At 36.7% G+C, this 16,502-nt stretch overlaps 1 protein-coding gene across 1 annotated transcript in view; it reads left to right on the forward strand.

Annotated features, from left to right (window-relative positions):
* The window catches only part of TPO (thyroid peroxidase), a 47,215-nt gene extending 30,930 nt beyond the window's left edge, over positions 1–16,285 (forward strand). The window contains exons 9-14 of the mRNA XM_062571136.1: positions 5,543–5,801; positions 6,299–6,469; positions 8,028–8,265; positions 11,938–12,146; positions 12,658–12,828; positions 16,125–16,285. Of these exons, the coding sequence (XP_062427120.1) occupies positions 5,543–5,801; positions 6,299–6,469; positions 8,028–8,265; positions 11,938–12,146; positions 12,658–12,828; positions 16,125–16,285 (1,209 nt within the window). The remainder of the gene's footprint in view (positions 1–5,542; positions 5,802–6,298; positions 6,470–8,027; positions 8,266–11,937; positions 12,147–12,657; positions 12,829–16,124) is intronic.
* Positions 16,286–16,502: the final 217 nt, after the last annotated feature.

Consider the following 16,502-nt stretch of genomic DNA (forward strand, 5'->3'; position numbering starts at 1 on the left):
TTAAAACATCCCATGCAAGGTTCTGTGCAGCCCCCAGATGCTCTTCTCATTGCAGCATGATCCCTACACCCCTGCCGGCAACCACCCCTTTAGTCTGCTTGGCATTCGGGGCAGAGTTTCTTTCGTTGGCTTATCCCTGCAGGTTTCACAACTGGCCCACCATCGGTCCATGCGCTCCATGGTGGCCCCAGGGACAGCTGCTGGTGGCCCCTTTTTGCCCAGTAGGTTGTCTAGGCTCCTGCACCTCCCCTTGCTCCTCCAGCTCCTCCAGTCCATGGTGGCTTTGTACTTGCTGTGATTGCCCTTACTCACATAACCATACTGACGCTACTTATTACAATCCATGATACTGAGTAAGCAATATCAGAATCAGAATACATTGGAGACTAGAGGACTTTCACATGCTTTCTTATTCTTAGAAACAGATTTTTTGGTACCAAATGGAGGCTCCTCTGGAAGAAAAATTGAGGCAGGGAAGGAAGATTTCACTATTATGATAAAATTCTTTTCCTTTTTTCTGCTACAGTTTTCAATCAGCAGAATATGCAGAACATATCCTTTAAGATACCCCCTTCATTCTTTTACATGCTGTTATTTGCACTTAGAGTAAATAATTTCAGAAAAGTAGCACACTTCATTTAATTCTATTTAGTCAGTCCTTTTTTAAAAAATGGCTTTAATATTTTTGCTCTTTTCTTCACTTTAACCATGTCAGGTCCTCTACTGTAAATGGGCTGTTTACTTTAAAATAATTGCTTTGTCAGGTCAGAACGGTTGTTAGCACTTGTTAGAGGAAAAGAATAAATCCAAAAGTGGGGCTCTATGCATTCAAATATTTTTAATTTCTGCTCAGTAACATCATGGCCTGAAAGAAAATACTTTGTGCAAGGCAATTCACTGCATGAATCTGGGCTGCTCATCATCTCCACCGGTATCACACACTAATGAGATTTGCCCGTGGCTCATTAGAAATGTGTTTGAATTATATCTAGCTGGTTCAGAAACATTAACTCAAGAGATGTAATTGCAGTATCTCTATTAGTGTGGTATGATAGCCAGTACACTAATGACAGCTCTAGTCAAAGTTACTTTAGATTTCCACTCAAAAACTTTGTATCAGTTGCTATACATTTCTAAAATGTAGCATTTCTCTCTTTTTGGAATGAATTACTTTCAAGTGTAATTTTTGCCTGTAGGTGTATAATTATAGAGAACTGAACAAAAAAACCTTTCCTTCTTTCTGGAATAAGGAAACTGAAAAAATATCTCTCTCTAGATTATACTTTTCCTCCTAAATGTTTTGTGGTAGTATAAATAGCTCTAATGACAAGGATATAATAATAAAAATTTGACAAAGTTACCAAACACGCAACAAGTGTCTGTTGATATCCTGGACAAAACTGCTTTTTTGGATGTTTTAGGCATTGCAGTAATAGTACAACTGTGAGTATATTTCGCTTATAGGTAGTAGTTTATCTATGGCACAACAGTGGTTAATTCTCTCTTTGTTTTTTGTATGAACCACACATGCTTAACTATAGGAGTATTAACTTTCCAGTATGCTGTAGTAAAAATGTATGTGCTGATTCACCCAGTGTTTTATGCAAAAATAATTTTTTTCTTTGGTATTTACTAACTGAAATGAAATTGATTCCTTGTTTTAATTATGCCTGTTTTGACCTGAGAAAACAGAATGAGGCAAATCAAGACACCTCCTTTTGAGTGTTCTGAAATAAAATAGTTTAAATTTGTTTTCCTTTAAAGAAATAAAAGAATGTAGGAAAAATAGGAAGACAAAATCTCACTTATGGAACTGCTGCGACTATCTTTAACATTGCTATCTTATATGTACATAGTTTTGCAGGATGCAATTGCATACACTTGTACTAGTACTTGCAGAGGCCATTTGCTCTGATTTGCCATTTAGACTGGGAAAGTCAATGAGGTGGCACTAGTCAGAGAATGAAGCAGTTCTGTAGATCAATCTGAATCAAATACTATTTGGTTTATCATGGTATCTGCTCAGAGAATCATCACTGAAATAACTCTGTTACTGTCAGTTGATCCCACCTATAACTGACAACTGCACTCAGTTTGCAGGATGTATGTAACCTTTTCACTTACTTCTACATCTGCTTGTGCTCTCTGAGCTTCTTCCATCCCTCCCTCCCTAAGACCAGTGTCTTAGGTGTTGGTTGAAGGTGAGTCTCCCACAAGGCCAGCATACTTTAACTTAACTAAAATTATTTGGTTTATCATTGCTAATTTGGATAAAATTTGTTTGTGAAATTGGAGGACTAAACTTGAGCTTAAACTCTATGAAATTATAAAGGTCAAGAGTTATTGATTGGGCTATAAAGTTTAATAATCTGTTCATTATTTATTAAAATTTGAGCTATCATGTAATCGCTCTTTATGAAAGCATTTAGAACTTCAATATCATCTGTAATCCTTTAATATTTATAGAGTACACCAAGCACTTCAAATCAACTCTGCATGACACTTTAATGTGTTAAACATCATTGCTATGTTTGGTGGTTTCTGTTATTTCTGCATTCTTTCTCAAATGCAGGTGGTTCATTTAATTGGCTCAACAATAATTCAATGACATACTACTCCTTTGCAGTTATCGCTGGCCAATGGCCAAGACAAGTTGCACTTTTGGAATTGCTTATTCTCATGATAGTTCATGTATTTTTACATTCTTTTTTCCACCCTTATTTTTATCTTCTTTTTCTATCTCTTTCTCCCCATTAATAACTACTGTGGAAAATACTGGGGAGGAAGTAGTCTGCTGAGCCTGATGAGAAAGGAATAGGTACTTTTGTATCTTTAACACTGCACACACATAACTTAATTTGGAATATGTTTTCATAAGTACAGAAAATTTCACAGAAATATTCTGAAATTATGTAACTTATTTCAAATATACTAATACGTGGCTGACTTTTTGGGGTGCTTCCCCCTCTGGAGGCAAACCTCGCCAAGGTGCCCACAGAGAGAGCCCTGCTGTAAGTCTGTCTGCTGAATAGGAAGGATGCTGCCTCTCGCATGAATGGCCCGTTTAATCCGTTTAATCTTACCTACTAGTATTTTTGCAGGTAAGGGTTCAATTACCTTGTTATACATAGTGTACATATGATTCAAGCTGTGGTATAAAATGTGTAGGAAACCTTTTCTGACTAATACTACCACTTTCTGCCTCTGGTTTTCATGAATTATTTTTAGACAAGAACATTCTTTTACTTTCACAGATGAAACTCAATGTTGAAGCAGCTCTGTGTTGAAACAAAATATTATGCTTATTTATGCCAAATCGGAAAGGAAATAAAAATTTCAAATCATACTCATTTCAAATCAATACTCATTGTCCTGTAGCTGGGCGCCACTAAAGAGAGTTTGTCCCTGTCCCCTTGACACCCTCCCTTCAGGTACTTGTACACACTGATAAGATCCCCCCTCAGTCTTCTCTTCCCCAGGCTGAAGAGCCCCAGCTCTCGCAGCCCTTCCTCTTAGGGGAGATGCTTCAGTCCCCTAATCATCTTTGTAGCCGTATGCTGGACTCTTTCCAGTAGTTCCATGTCTTCTTTTGTAAAAGTGTCATCTGTGAGAACTTCTTGCAGTGAGTCTTTCCTTGACTTTGTACAGGCAAATTCAGGCAAAATAAATTCAGAAGTCTTCTACACAAAAAATTAGGTGTTACATTGTGATGTACTTTTAATGTAGTTCTGCACGAGACTCCCGGTCCTTTTTGACTGTATCATCTTCTCCTTTATTACCTCAGTCAGTATTTTCTAAAAATCATCATCTCTACTTGATACAACTTCATTTAGCTATCAGAAATTTCTACAAAATTTCTTCCTTTAATCACACATAAGCGTCATCTAGCACAAGGCAGGCATAAGATACGCTTTGGCCCATTGCCCTTTTAAATTTCTTTAAACAATTCTCCCCTACTCCCTCACCCCCCCTTCCCCTCAAGGAATGAGAAATTAAGATCTTGCCTCTGGGGTAAATAGAAAATCTGAAATGCCCTTTTTTTCAGGGGAACTGGCCTTTATGAGCTGCTTAGCTTGGGATTTCATTTATAATGAGCAATGTCATATTTGAAACCTTTGTTATTCCTCTGTATCCAGCTTGCTATGGTGATGTGAACAAAGTGTTTCTTTCCTTTTCTGCCTTTTCTTTTTCCTGGATTTGTGGGTACGGCTGCCTCATTGATGCTTCTAAGTCACAGCCACCCCAAGTTGTGAGGAACAGGGCTTGTAAAGTCAGTATTTCAGCCTCTGCAGTAATCCAACAGTGTGATGTACCTTGTCCATAAAAACTAACTCTAAATCTTAAATCACAAAGAACTATTGTCTTGCCAAAACCTTTATGAATGTAACAAAAGTTAGCTTTTCAAGTGACAGTGTCAGTATTAATTTCCATCTATTTTTAGATTTTCTAGTATACTGTATTAAAGGAATTGTTAAAGGAACTCTAACCCATATCTTTCATGTATTTTGTTCATTGCATGACCTAACCTAGAATAATTGCAAACATAAAGAGGTTGTTGCCTCTGTTCTCTGAGAAGAGTGAATGAATTCTGCAGGGGCTTGCTTGTCTTTGCATCGTGCCTAAAATAATAAAACAAGTTTTTGATAAGGACATTTTATGCCAGCTGGATTTTCAATATACACTATATCAAGTTCAAAGTACATTTTTTTGTATATTTGCTTATATATTATATGGAATCTCTAATGTATTTTGTTGCATTCACTATGCTTCATATCCTTTCCATTATGTTTAATTAAGTGCAATGTGTTATTTAATTTATAATGCACTTTCATTTTATTCAGTATGTTGTATCATTTTACTTGTTTTTGTTCAGTATTACTTACATGCTTTTTTCATATGTTCCTGTGATACTACTGTATTATAAAAGCATTTGATAGAAGGTATTTATCATCATTTTCATTTTTGAAGTGTGTTTTTTAGGAACCTATAAATTGGCCTGAGTTCTGCATAAAATGTCTACCAAGGGACTGTGGGTACTAGTGTTTTAAAGCCTAGTCATTTTTAATATTCACTAAAGAGGATTTGTGTTACAAATATGTGACTGAAAACAGATTCTGTTGATATCAACAACCATTTACGAAAGGTTTTATAGTAAGTCATGCTTTTGTTACCATTTTTAAGGGTATTATAGTTTATGCCTCACAATCCAGGTCTTAAATCTCAGAGCAGCTCCTGTGAGCTCCTTGGAACGGAGGTGGCGATACGGTGATCTCTAGCTGCGATGCTTCTGTCTAGAGCTTAGGCAGAGGCTTACAGGAGCCTGATTATGGTATGTGCTGAGCGCTGCCACTGATTCTCTCGAGTCATTCGCCTCCTTACTGCAAAAGGAGGAACAGTATTATTTACCATCTGACACCGGTGTTAGTCATGCCATTTGCTTGGAGATAGATGAGGGAAGAAAAACTCATTTTGCGTATGGGAAGCTGTATTATTCACCCACAAAAATGTTGAGTGATAAATATTTCTTTTTCTTTTCTTTCAGATTATTACTTTAAGAGATTACATTCCCAAAATCATTGGTCCAGATGCTTTTAATCAGTATATTGGCCTCTATAGAGGTTATGATCCCACAATAAATCCTACAATTTCTAACATATTTTCAACAGCTGCTTTCCGTTTTGGTCATGCAACAATTCAACCAATAGTAAGGAGGTTGAATGCACAATATTTAGATGATCCAGAACTCCCAAATCTTCATTTGCATGAAGTTTTCTTTAGGCCCTGGAGGCTCATTAAAGAAGGTATGGTTTTATTTAGACATTTTTTTTTCCAGAGTATTAAAGCATTTTTCAAAGCTATTGATCTTAAAGTAGGAAAATTTGTTTAATTGCATCATTGATTTAGGTTGTTGAAGAGGTTCCAGATAATTAACATGAACTGGGACAATTCATCTTTGTTAACTAGTTTGCTGAATCAGACAGATGTTATTTGCTAAAAACAGCTCACTTACCAGATTAAAAGAGTGTGGTAGTTAAAGATTGATAATATTGCTCTTTTATGGATAAGTATATTGTCAATTTGTAAATTTTCTGACATCTTAAGAAGCAGATGGAACCTTTTCACAGCATTTTTATGTCTGTTTCAACCTGGAGCAGGTTATTGCCTGTGTTCAAATATAAAAGCCTTTGGGGAAAACATTTAAAAATACAGAAGCATACATGCATTCACATTTGTAAAGAAAGTTATAATGATTTATTTTCGTATATGCTACAAGATTATATTATTTTTGTGTTTAAAGGTGGTTTGGATCCTTTACTCAGAGGTCTTCTAGCACATTCAGCAAAACTACAAGTGCAAGATCAACTGCTAAATGAAGAGTTAACAGAAAAATTGTTTGTGTTGTCCAGTAATGGCTCATTTGATTTAGCATCATTAAATTTACAGCGTGGCCGTGATCATGGACTCCCAGGTCTATTATTTTTTAAATTTTTCTTCCAACTAATAACTGAGCTATCTCTGCTTATATCTGGGGTATAATCCTAAACTCTTAAATAACAACTTTGGCAATATAACCAGAAAAGTACATTAAGTCCCCTTTAAAAAATAAGAGGCGAGTATTTTTAACTTTGATGGCAATAAAATATTCCCCAATATTTGAAATTAAAATAATCTCTTAAATCTGGAATCTGGAAGCAAGCTATTACTGAGTGGATCTGTGTCTGCCCAGTGTAGCTATCCTAGGGCTGCTCTTACTGGAGCCAAAAGAGTTGGGGGTTTCTGCCCAAAGCTGCTGCTCACCATCAGCGGGAGAGGTCCACCTAGGCACCATCTCATTAGCTGTGCTGATGATAGTGAAGGTAGTGAAGGTCTCCAGTAGTGGTGTAGATAACACTAGTCAGGTGTATACCTCACTTTTTGAGTGGTGCCCTCTTTTTCATTATTCTTATTCTATTTCCTTATTCTTGTGTCAGTCAGCCTGGGTAAGACTGAACAAACAGGCACAGAGACTCAGCCCATCAGGCCACGGGTTTACAGGGTTAGAGGGAGACTATGCTAGAGCTTAGTCCAGTGCAACTGCATCAGCTATTAAAACAAACAAGTGGTTCCCAGTTCTGTGTAAAAACCTTCAATAAGTGTGCCACAGCTCCTGAGAGCAGAGCCAGCAACACGCAGCGTGGCAGGCTCTGCCTCTTTCCTTGCCTTTTCCGCTCCACATCCTGACTCCTTGCGCGATCAAGCCCACTTGCCTGCACAGAATAAGACACAAACCTGGATGCTCTTCTATGCTTTGAGTCTGACACCCTGCCCACAGGGGTAGGACTGATTGGCAGAGGGTGTTGCATCTCTTGGTGATAAACCTTTCCCATTTTCCTGATAAAGCTGTGCCACTCTGCGGCTGGGAATATACAAGTCATTGGCCCCAGACAGTGGAAAAGAAGTCTGACTCCAGCCTGGAGTTTAAAGCTCTTGATCTGGACAAGGTTAGAAATAGACATTTCACCTTTAGGACCAGAAATGGAAGTTTTGCTGCCAGAAAGTGAGGGAAATTAATTCCAGTGACAGCCAAACATAAAAGAAGTCCATTCTCGGGGAAGCTAGATATGTGCCCTGGGACACTCACCTTAGTAAAGTGCCTTCAGTTACTAACTTCCTTCACTTTCCTCCTTACCTGTGCTTCATCTCTTGCATTCCTGCTCTGGAAACCTCCAGTTAAGAGGCAGTGCATGCTCCTGTTCATATTATCCACAAAAAATCCATCACAATGGTTTTACTGCTAAAATAAAGGAAAATCATTTTACACCTTTGGTTATTTTCATGAAAATGATGTAGAATTTGTATATCCTGAAGTCTTCAATGCAGCCATCATTTCTCCATACAATTTAACCAATATTAATGTGCTTATTTTCAGACATAACTGTTCATGATTGTGATTAAGGCTGTCAGAATCCAGTGCATGTGAATTTATTAATTTTAAATAGAATGTTTAATAATTGACTCTAATCTTCCTTTTAACATAATATTTTTAGGTTATAATGACTGGCGAGAATTCTGTGGCTTACCAAAACTGGAAACTGAAACTGAGCTGAATACAGCAATAAATAACCAGCAAGTCACTGAAAAAATCATGGAATTGTACCATAATCCTAACAATATTGACGTTTGGCTTGGTGGTCTGGTAGAAGACTTTCTTCCAGGTGCTAGAACTGGTCCCCTGTTTGCATGTATAATTGGAAAGCAAATGAAAGCACTAAGGGATGGCGACCGGTAAGTTTATTCATGTTGTTGAATGGTTTGTATAAAAGCAATGGAATTTTGCTGATAAGTCAGAATACTTTCTAGAACATTAGACAGCTTTAGGCAAAAGGAAATACCTGCTTTAAGAAAATTATTCCCTCCCACTTCCCCATTTTTATTTTAGCTCCTCCTGCTTTGCTGGCTGATCTTCTGCTTATTCTTCTTTTGTTTCTATATGGTCCCAACTATAGATGATGCGGAGATTGTTTCTAGGCTACTGAGATGTTCAATTTTGCACCCCTGACTGCAATGTAAGCAGCTAATTACACCAGGGAGCAACAAACATCTTAGTGGATGGAGGCAGCACTGAGCAGATTTTAGCAACCCAGTCCATGAGGACTGCAATAGGCTCCAGGTCCCTACCCAGAAGGACCTGAACACCACGGCAAACACAGCAAAGTCAGATGAGATAGGTAGAAAGTTGTAACTCTGTTTTCTTAGAAGGGATGATAGAAACAGCAGGTACCCAGCCTTGGAGGAGCCAGTGCTTCAGGGGGCTCCCAGAAGTGTCTCATCAAACACATCCAATGTTGTGTAGGATCTCCTACACCGAACGCCACACAATTGCCATCAGTACCTTGCGATGGTGCCATGCTCCGCACTGGGAAAACAGGAGAAATGCGACCTTAGCCCCCAAAATGATACAAGATTCAGTTTATTCTTTGCTTCTGTTCCTGAAAAGAATTATAAGAACAACTTTTTTTTTAATTTCTGACACACTCTTGTGGCTGTAATTTTGAGTCTTATGAGAAGACTAATTATAAACTACTGGCACCAGCCTAGGAGAGGTATTTTAAGTCCATCTGATTTTTATCCTGATCTACATTAAAGTTTCTTTCCTTGTCACTGCTGTGGAAAGAAACCATTATGTAAAAAGGCATCCAAGGCAGAGTTTAAATCTGAACTTTAAAAAATGTTAATTAGCTAGCTGAAAAAATATATGTTGATCACAAATATATCCAATAGCACAAACCATATAGACAATAAACATTCTTCTCAACTATTTTTAAACACTGTCAAAAGTCTTCTGAAACATATAGGCATACCTGAGCCTACTTGAGGGGGGGGGGGTGTTGATCTACCACCAAGGTCACCTCCAGTCTTATTTCTGCTATGCAGTATCTTGTGATACTGGTAGCATTAAATTGAAGTTTACTTTAACAAGTTAACTCCAAATTCAGTGGAAACAGTTATAATAAAATAATCCCCAAGTCTACACTATAAATTTTGTGTCAGCTAACTTAAGTTTGAAATGGTATTCTTCTCTGGTAGAGACTATTCAAAGGAGTTATTTAAGAAAGGTTACACCGGTATGTAAAATATGTTATAGTTGCCACATAATAAGAATGGAAAAGTCTAACATTTTCAATGCAGTGGCTTGTTAAATACTTAGCAATGTCTGCACTGGTAACCTTATAGACTAATTGGCATGCCAGTAAGTAGGGATTTCAAAACATCTTTTCTAAGGTATTGGTTTAGGTTCATAAATCACGAGTAAGCAGAATTTTTAACTGACTGAACTCCATCCTGATAGACATAAAATCCTTTGTCAGTAAACTGAAAAAAACTGAGGGAATTTCTTTTTCCAATGTACCAAACCCAGGCCCCTTCTTAACATCAGCCAAAACATCTGAAGCAAGTTTTCTGTTCCATCAGCCTTTTATTTTTCTGTCTCTTTTCTGAGTCTTTATCTCAGGATCTGCAATCTGTGAGCAAAAACTCTCAAGCTGATCTTGTCATTCTCTGCATAGAGATTGTGCAAGGGGTTGTGTCTCTATTTATTTTTCCTTTTTTACCCTAACCCTGTAAAATTCATCTGTAAAATTTTGGTGACCTGATACAGGTCTGTTGGAGTAACCCTTGTCAGAGCAATCACCTAGCTTCTGTGTAGGATTGAAAAATAATGGTCTGCTTAAGTCTTCTCAATCTTGTAAGTAAAACTGAATTTTGTGATGAAAGGAAAATACGTTATAGACTAGACAAAAGAGGAAATGAAAGGTGTAGGAAAGCTGAGTGGAGAGCAGTCTGCGGGGTTTGGGTAAGGGAAGAACCTAGGAACTGACAGTGAGATGTCAGGCTGCTGTGAGGTGCTTGGGGACACTGTGGGTAGGAAAGGGGTGTGAGGAAGGCATCTTTTCTTTCTCTCTCCAGCCCATCTGTCTCACATGGGCTTCCTGTCCCAGTGCCCCTGAGGCATGGGACATTCACCCTGTCTCTCCTCCCAAAGACAGGCAAAATGGCACATGTTTCTCCCAGAAGTGTCCTGCTGTAAGTAATTATTTGCCTAAACCTAAAGCCAATTCTTCAAAATCCAGCAAGTACTTAGCTTGTTAGATATGAGTTGAGTTTTATAACAGAGTGGCTTTGGGCTCCTAAGTCCACTTCTGTTGGCGGAGGAGTCTGAAGAGGCAAGACCACCAGACCCCGTCAGCAGCCGCTGTGCTCCCCAGAACACAAACCAGACTGTCGGATCTGCAAGGTACTGCAGGGCCACGTGCTAACGTGACAGCTCCCGCGCAGGCTTTGCACAGGATGCACGCTCACTGCTGCTGTTCCCTTCTGTCGTAGGGACATCAACGTAAAACCTACAGAGCCAGAAACCCTCTGCCTTGCTCCCCTCAGTATTTTGAAATCACACCTGCCCTGTATTAAACCTGAGATCAACTGGTACGGTGTGGTCACATCCATACCATCTAATGGGAAGGTGTAGGTCAAGTTACCCCCAAAATCCTGTCTAGCATTCAGGAAAATGCTGATTGGCCTTAGTACTACAGGGATGATCTTAAAAATTTAGCAGTGCTTACCACTGTTTAATTTACTAATGCAGATATGCTGTCAAACTATCTAGAAACATTCTTTTGTCATTTATGATGTGACTATAGAATGAACTCAAATACACTCAATTTATATGATCTTTAATAGAACAGCCTTCTCGTTGTTATAAAAGTTACAATATCCTGTTTAGCTTTTCTTTTTTTCTTTCAAGTGTTTCCTCTTCCTTTCTCACTAAGCTCTTTTATAGTCATATACATGTGTGTGTATGAACATTTATGTATTGAATATAATATATAATAAATAGATCTTCAAAGCACAAATGTGATTCTTCTGTGAAGGACTCCATTTTAAACAAAAAAGCATTCAGCAATATGTATTTTTATAACAACAATGTGTAATGGCAAACAGAATTCAAAAGCTACAGCATGGGGAAATCTATTATCACTATTTCTCCAGTAACTTATGCTTAAATTAGTTTGAATTGTGGATACTAGTGTGCAAAATTATGCTTCCAATATAAACAATTTACTTACAAATTTTCTTTCAGGTGTGTAACTTTTTTGTGGCTACGTATAATAAATGAAAAGCAATCCTGTATGTGTGAATACATACAGAATATGAAATGGTTTTAACTAACTGACCGTAACACACTATCTGGGATGACCAGCATCTCAGACTCACACAAGCCCTTTTGTGCCTTCAGAGTTGGATGTGTAAATCTGCAGAACGGTGATATTTATTATCATTGTATCCACTGCATTTTAGTGAAATTCTTTGTTTTGGTCTTAAGAACAGGGTATTGTGAATGTAAGAAGAATCAGCTCTTTGAATTTAATCTTTTCCAAATGTTTCTATCAATCTTTACAGATTTTGGTGGGAAAATGATAATGTTTTCACAGAAGCTCAAAAGCATGAACTCAGAAAACATTCTTTGTCCCGTGTGATTTGTGAAAACACAGGGATTTCTGAAGTGCCAGTAGATGCCTTTCAACTTGGAAAGTTTCCAGAGGATTTTAAGCACTGTGACAATATTCCTGGGATGAATTTAGAAGCTTGGCAAGAAATCTATCATGAAGGTAGTCTAGTAATTATCAATTTTTCCTGACAGAGAGGAGAGTAATCAGCAGTTCGAACACTGATGGTTATAGCAGGTCTTGAGTTCCTGATCTGCCACAGATCTTTAGCGTTTCTATCACTTAGACATGGGATGTAGGTCTTTCTCTCCTTCTTTCTCAATTTCCTGCTCGATAAAAAATAAAGCATTTTCTAGCTTCACTCTAATAACGGATGAATGGATTGTGAGATACTCAGACATTATGGTAATGGGGACAGGAGTTCTTGGAAAGAAAATATTAGCTAAGAGCTATATAGAACATACCATTAGAAATTAATATTATTTTACAAGGATTATGCAATCAAACCTATATAAATCCTTGTCCAGAAATGAACAATTAAATTCCTGATCATCTTCAATTATATGCGTAGTTTCATTGAAGTTAATTTTATAGCAGTAATGGCAAACAGTATCCACTTTTGGGTCATGATGATAATTTAAAAAAACTCAGAATATGATCTTTTTGTTTGTAGAGGAAACATGTGGAACACCAAAGAGTATAGAAAATGGTGATTTTGTATACTGTTCAGAATTTGGAAAATTTACAGTGATTTATTCATGTCAAAATGGGTTTCAGTTACAAGGAGAAGAACAATTAACCTGCACAAGCAAAGGATGGGACTTCCAGGCTCCTGTTTGTATAGGTATCTATCTATCTATCTATGTATATATGTGTGTGTGTGTATTGATTTCTAATTTTTCTAGCACAGTTCATCAAAAGTGAACTTCTTCCTATTTTCTCTTGAAAGGTACAGTGTTAAGTGTCCTTTTCTTTGTGTTGCGTAGAAATGAATGTAGTTCATTAGATAAAAAGATAGCCAGACTTCTGTGGTATATAGATATGCCAAGATGACATGAAATTTTCCCTGCTCCAGATTTGCTATCTCACTCACTACCTGTTCTGATTCAGTATGCAGGATGAAAGGTAGATCTCATTAGAAATTAAATAATTAAGCAAAAATGAGCCAATTAACAGCCATAGGAAAAAACAAGTGAATCAGAATTATGCATTGCTCCTTCCTACATTCCACTTCACAGCAGAACAGATGGTTATTAAAAGCCATTTTCCTAGCAGTGTTTCAGTGGATGCTGAGATACAAAATGAGCTCAGTGCCAGTAGTTCACATATCATCCTAATAACATAAGCAAATATGAAAAAAAATACTGAGTTTAAGTGAAATTAAGCAAATTACTTATAACTTCAATTCCAACTCACCTTGGTCCCCAAAATAACTGTGAAAAGATTTTTCAGATATGAATTAGTTCTGCAGGTAGAAAAGTAAAGCAAGTAAAAAAAACAGTAAAGGGATACTTTGTTTCAACACTTATGCACATTTTTCAGGGGATAATTTTGTGTTATTTCAATTATTCTTTCAATTTTTCTCTTCTTTTTACCCCTACTTTGCTGCTGAAAGGAAGAAGATAGAGAGAAAGAGAATGTGTCAAATATTTTGTTACTAGAGTTTCACTGTTCACAGCTATGAAGGATGAACTCTCTGTTCATATTTCAAATGTGTGTGGGTATAATGATATATATATATGTGTGTATATATATATATATATATATATATGCACTCAAACTGCTCAGCTTTATAAGAACATGAGAAAAAATGAAACCTGAAAAGGCCATATTTAGGAATATATTATAGATGATGGAAAATTAATTTGAATGCAAGTGCTGCAGCTGATCCTTAATAAAGTCTGCTTATCAGTATTTCTATGACAGCACAATAGAAAGCTATTCATTCTAATTGTATACCTGGTATAGAAAAAGTCAAATGAAATTTGCAGCCCTTTCCTTTATTCAAATCCTATTTATCCACTGATTCCACCCACATAAATACCATATAAAGAAATAAAGCTATTAAATGAATTATAATAAAATCTTTTCCATAGATTAATGTTCTGGCAGCAAACTGAATAAATAAGTTATATGAATGAATCATTCCTTGTCCTAGTTTCTTTTAATATGTTCAGTAATGTAAACAAAAGACTGTATATCTGCTATTGGAAAACAAGCTGCTGCATATATTAAATAAGCAGTGCTTTTATTAAAAGAAAACCATCAAAACCCACTTACACAGATGCTACTTGAGTTCTACAGTAGAAAGCACTTTGTTCCATGCATGTCTGTGCAATGTGTTTTCATTCTTTTAAATGTTCAGCAAATTAGGAATAAGTCAAGTAATATAATCAGGAAGATAGAGCTTAGCATTTCTGCAGATGGTTTCAAAATTACATGCTGCTCTGGAAAAGACAGAGTGGCCTGCTGGCAAAAGCATAGGAATTTGAGAGCTGTTAATTTCTGCTTACTAACTCTGGCTTTGACAGAAATCATTTCTATTGATTCAGGAAGTCATTTAGTTCTAGACTGTGCTACCTCCCTTTATATTAAGTGTTATACTTCTTAGATAACCCTGTTTACTTTACCTGAATAAAGTACTGCTCCCCTTGAGAGGTGGGGTAGGCTGATAGGATCTGACATGCACTGTTTGGTGATGGCAAAATCAGTTGGTGGTTAGTTAGCAGATAATGAGACTATGGGTCTACACAAGCTGAAAGAGCACTTTTGAACTGCAGTGCAAAGACTGTGCAGGTTTTTCCTTCCCAGAGAATGGTCAAAATGTGGTCATGGAGCCAGTAATATCTAGTAAGGAAACTTCATCCTAAACAATACATTCGTCTGTTATGTTAGGAAAGATAGTATTTCTTAATGGCTCTGAAGTTAAATATTACTCCATGCATGATTACTCTTTTGACTTTCAGTTGAGGGGTACTTTTGGATGCAGCCACTGCTTTGTATTAAAATTTGATAAAATATTAAGTATGATTTCATTTCTGGTGATGAATTTCCCTAAATGGTCTGAGAATTAATACCAAGCTAAGTCAGTAAATCATTCTTACAGGGTCAGTTTCTTGTACTGGTCAAAAACAGGTACTCAGACTGAAGATGCAGATCAAACATAGTGGTAGGGATGGGAACGAAAGGAATATAACCCAAAAGAGAAGACTTTTCTTCTCTGAGCCTGAGAAGGCTCAGCTGGTTGCCAGCAGATAGGGAGCAGTGCTGTCCAAGATCTGGAGTCTGAAACACTGGAAGATAGGACCTATCTGTATTGGTAGAAGGACACATACAGCAGCTGAAATAGCATTAGATATCTATGTTTAGGGAACAGAATCAAGTCCTGTAAATAGACATTAAACAGAAAGAAGAAAGATGCAGAAATTTGAAAAAAAAAAATGTATTAGTTCCTTCATTGAGAACTTCCTTTCCTGCACTCCACACTGACTTCTATTTCATTGAACAGTAAGAATGTGAAAATGAAAGGTCTTGAATGACTTCAGGGACAATATGTTTCCGTACATCTTCACATGGATAGTTGTTCATCTACTCATCATTCTGTCAGGATATTGTCAGAATTTATATGACTTCTAGAAACAACCGTTTTTGCAGTGATACCACAGAATATTGTTATAAGATTCATTCCCAAAGCTAACTTGAATCCTTGAATCATAAAATCATGCCTAGAAGTTCATTGAGCTGTGTCAGTTTTATTATTTTCATTATTTATGTAGAGAACGGTATGAATAAAGTTCATAGAGGTACTGGGAGTCTTAGTATATAGATATGCACAAGAAGAGGTCCCAAAGTTTATGGTTTGCATTTTAGAAAATTCAATCAATTGCCATAGAAATCTAGCTTTTGGCAGACCACTAAAACAAAATAACACTTTTTTTTTTTATCATTTTCAGCTATACATAAGTAAATAAATAATGTACTTTAAACATCAACAACAAAAAGGAATTTTGGCAGTATTAATGGATAATTCCCTAAAAGTGTACAATATAAATCACTGAAAAGCACTTGTAGAAGGTATATCCTCCCCCTTGTAATTTTTAATTTGTAACAAATATTGATTGGTGTGTATTCATTTTGCAGACATCAATGAATGTGAAAATGAAATTAGTCCACCATGCTCTCCTTCTGCTAAATGCATTAACACTACAGGCAGCTACAAGTGTCTCTGTACTGATCCTTACAAGCTGGCAGAAGATGGAAGAACATGCATTGGTAATGCTCGTGAACCAATCCTCCATTAAAACTTTCTCCATTCCGTTTTACAATGCTGTACACATTGTAAAAATGAGATTTAAGGAAGAGTTGTTAACATATTTTAAAATTCTTTACATAGTTATAGACATAAAAATGCAGTCACATTCTGTCAAAGCAAATAAAGGTATTGAATAAATTATACAGACACAGAAGTAAGCTTTTCACTTTACGTTACCTTATATAAACCACTAAATATTTGTTATA

Source organism: Rhea pennata, chromosome 3 (genome assembly GCF_028389875.1).
Source record: "Rhea pennata isolate bPtePen1 chromosome 3, bPtePen1.pri, whole genome shotgun sequence".
Classification (NCBI taxonomy): domain Eukaryota; kingdom Metazoa; phylum Chordata; class Aves; order Rheiformes; family Rheidae; genus Rhea; species Rhea pennata.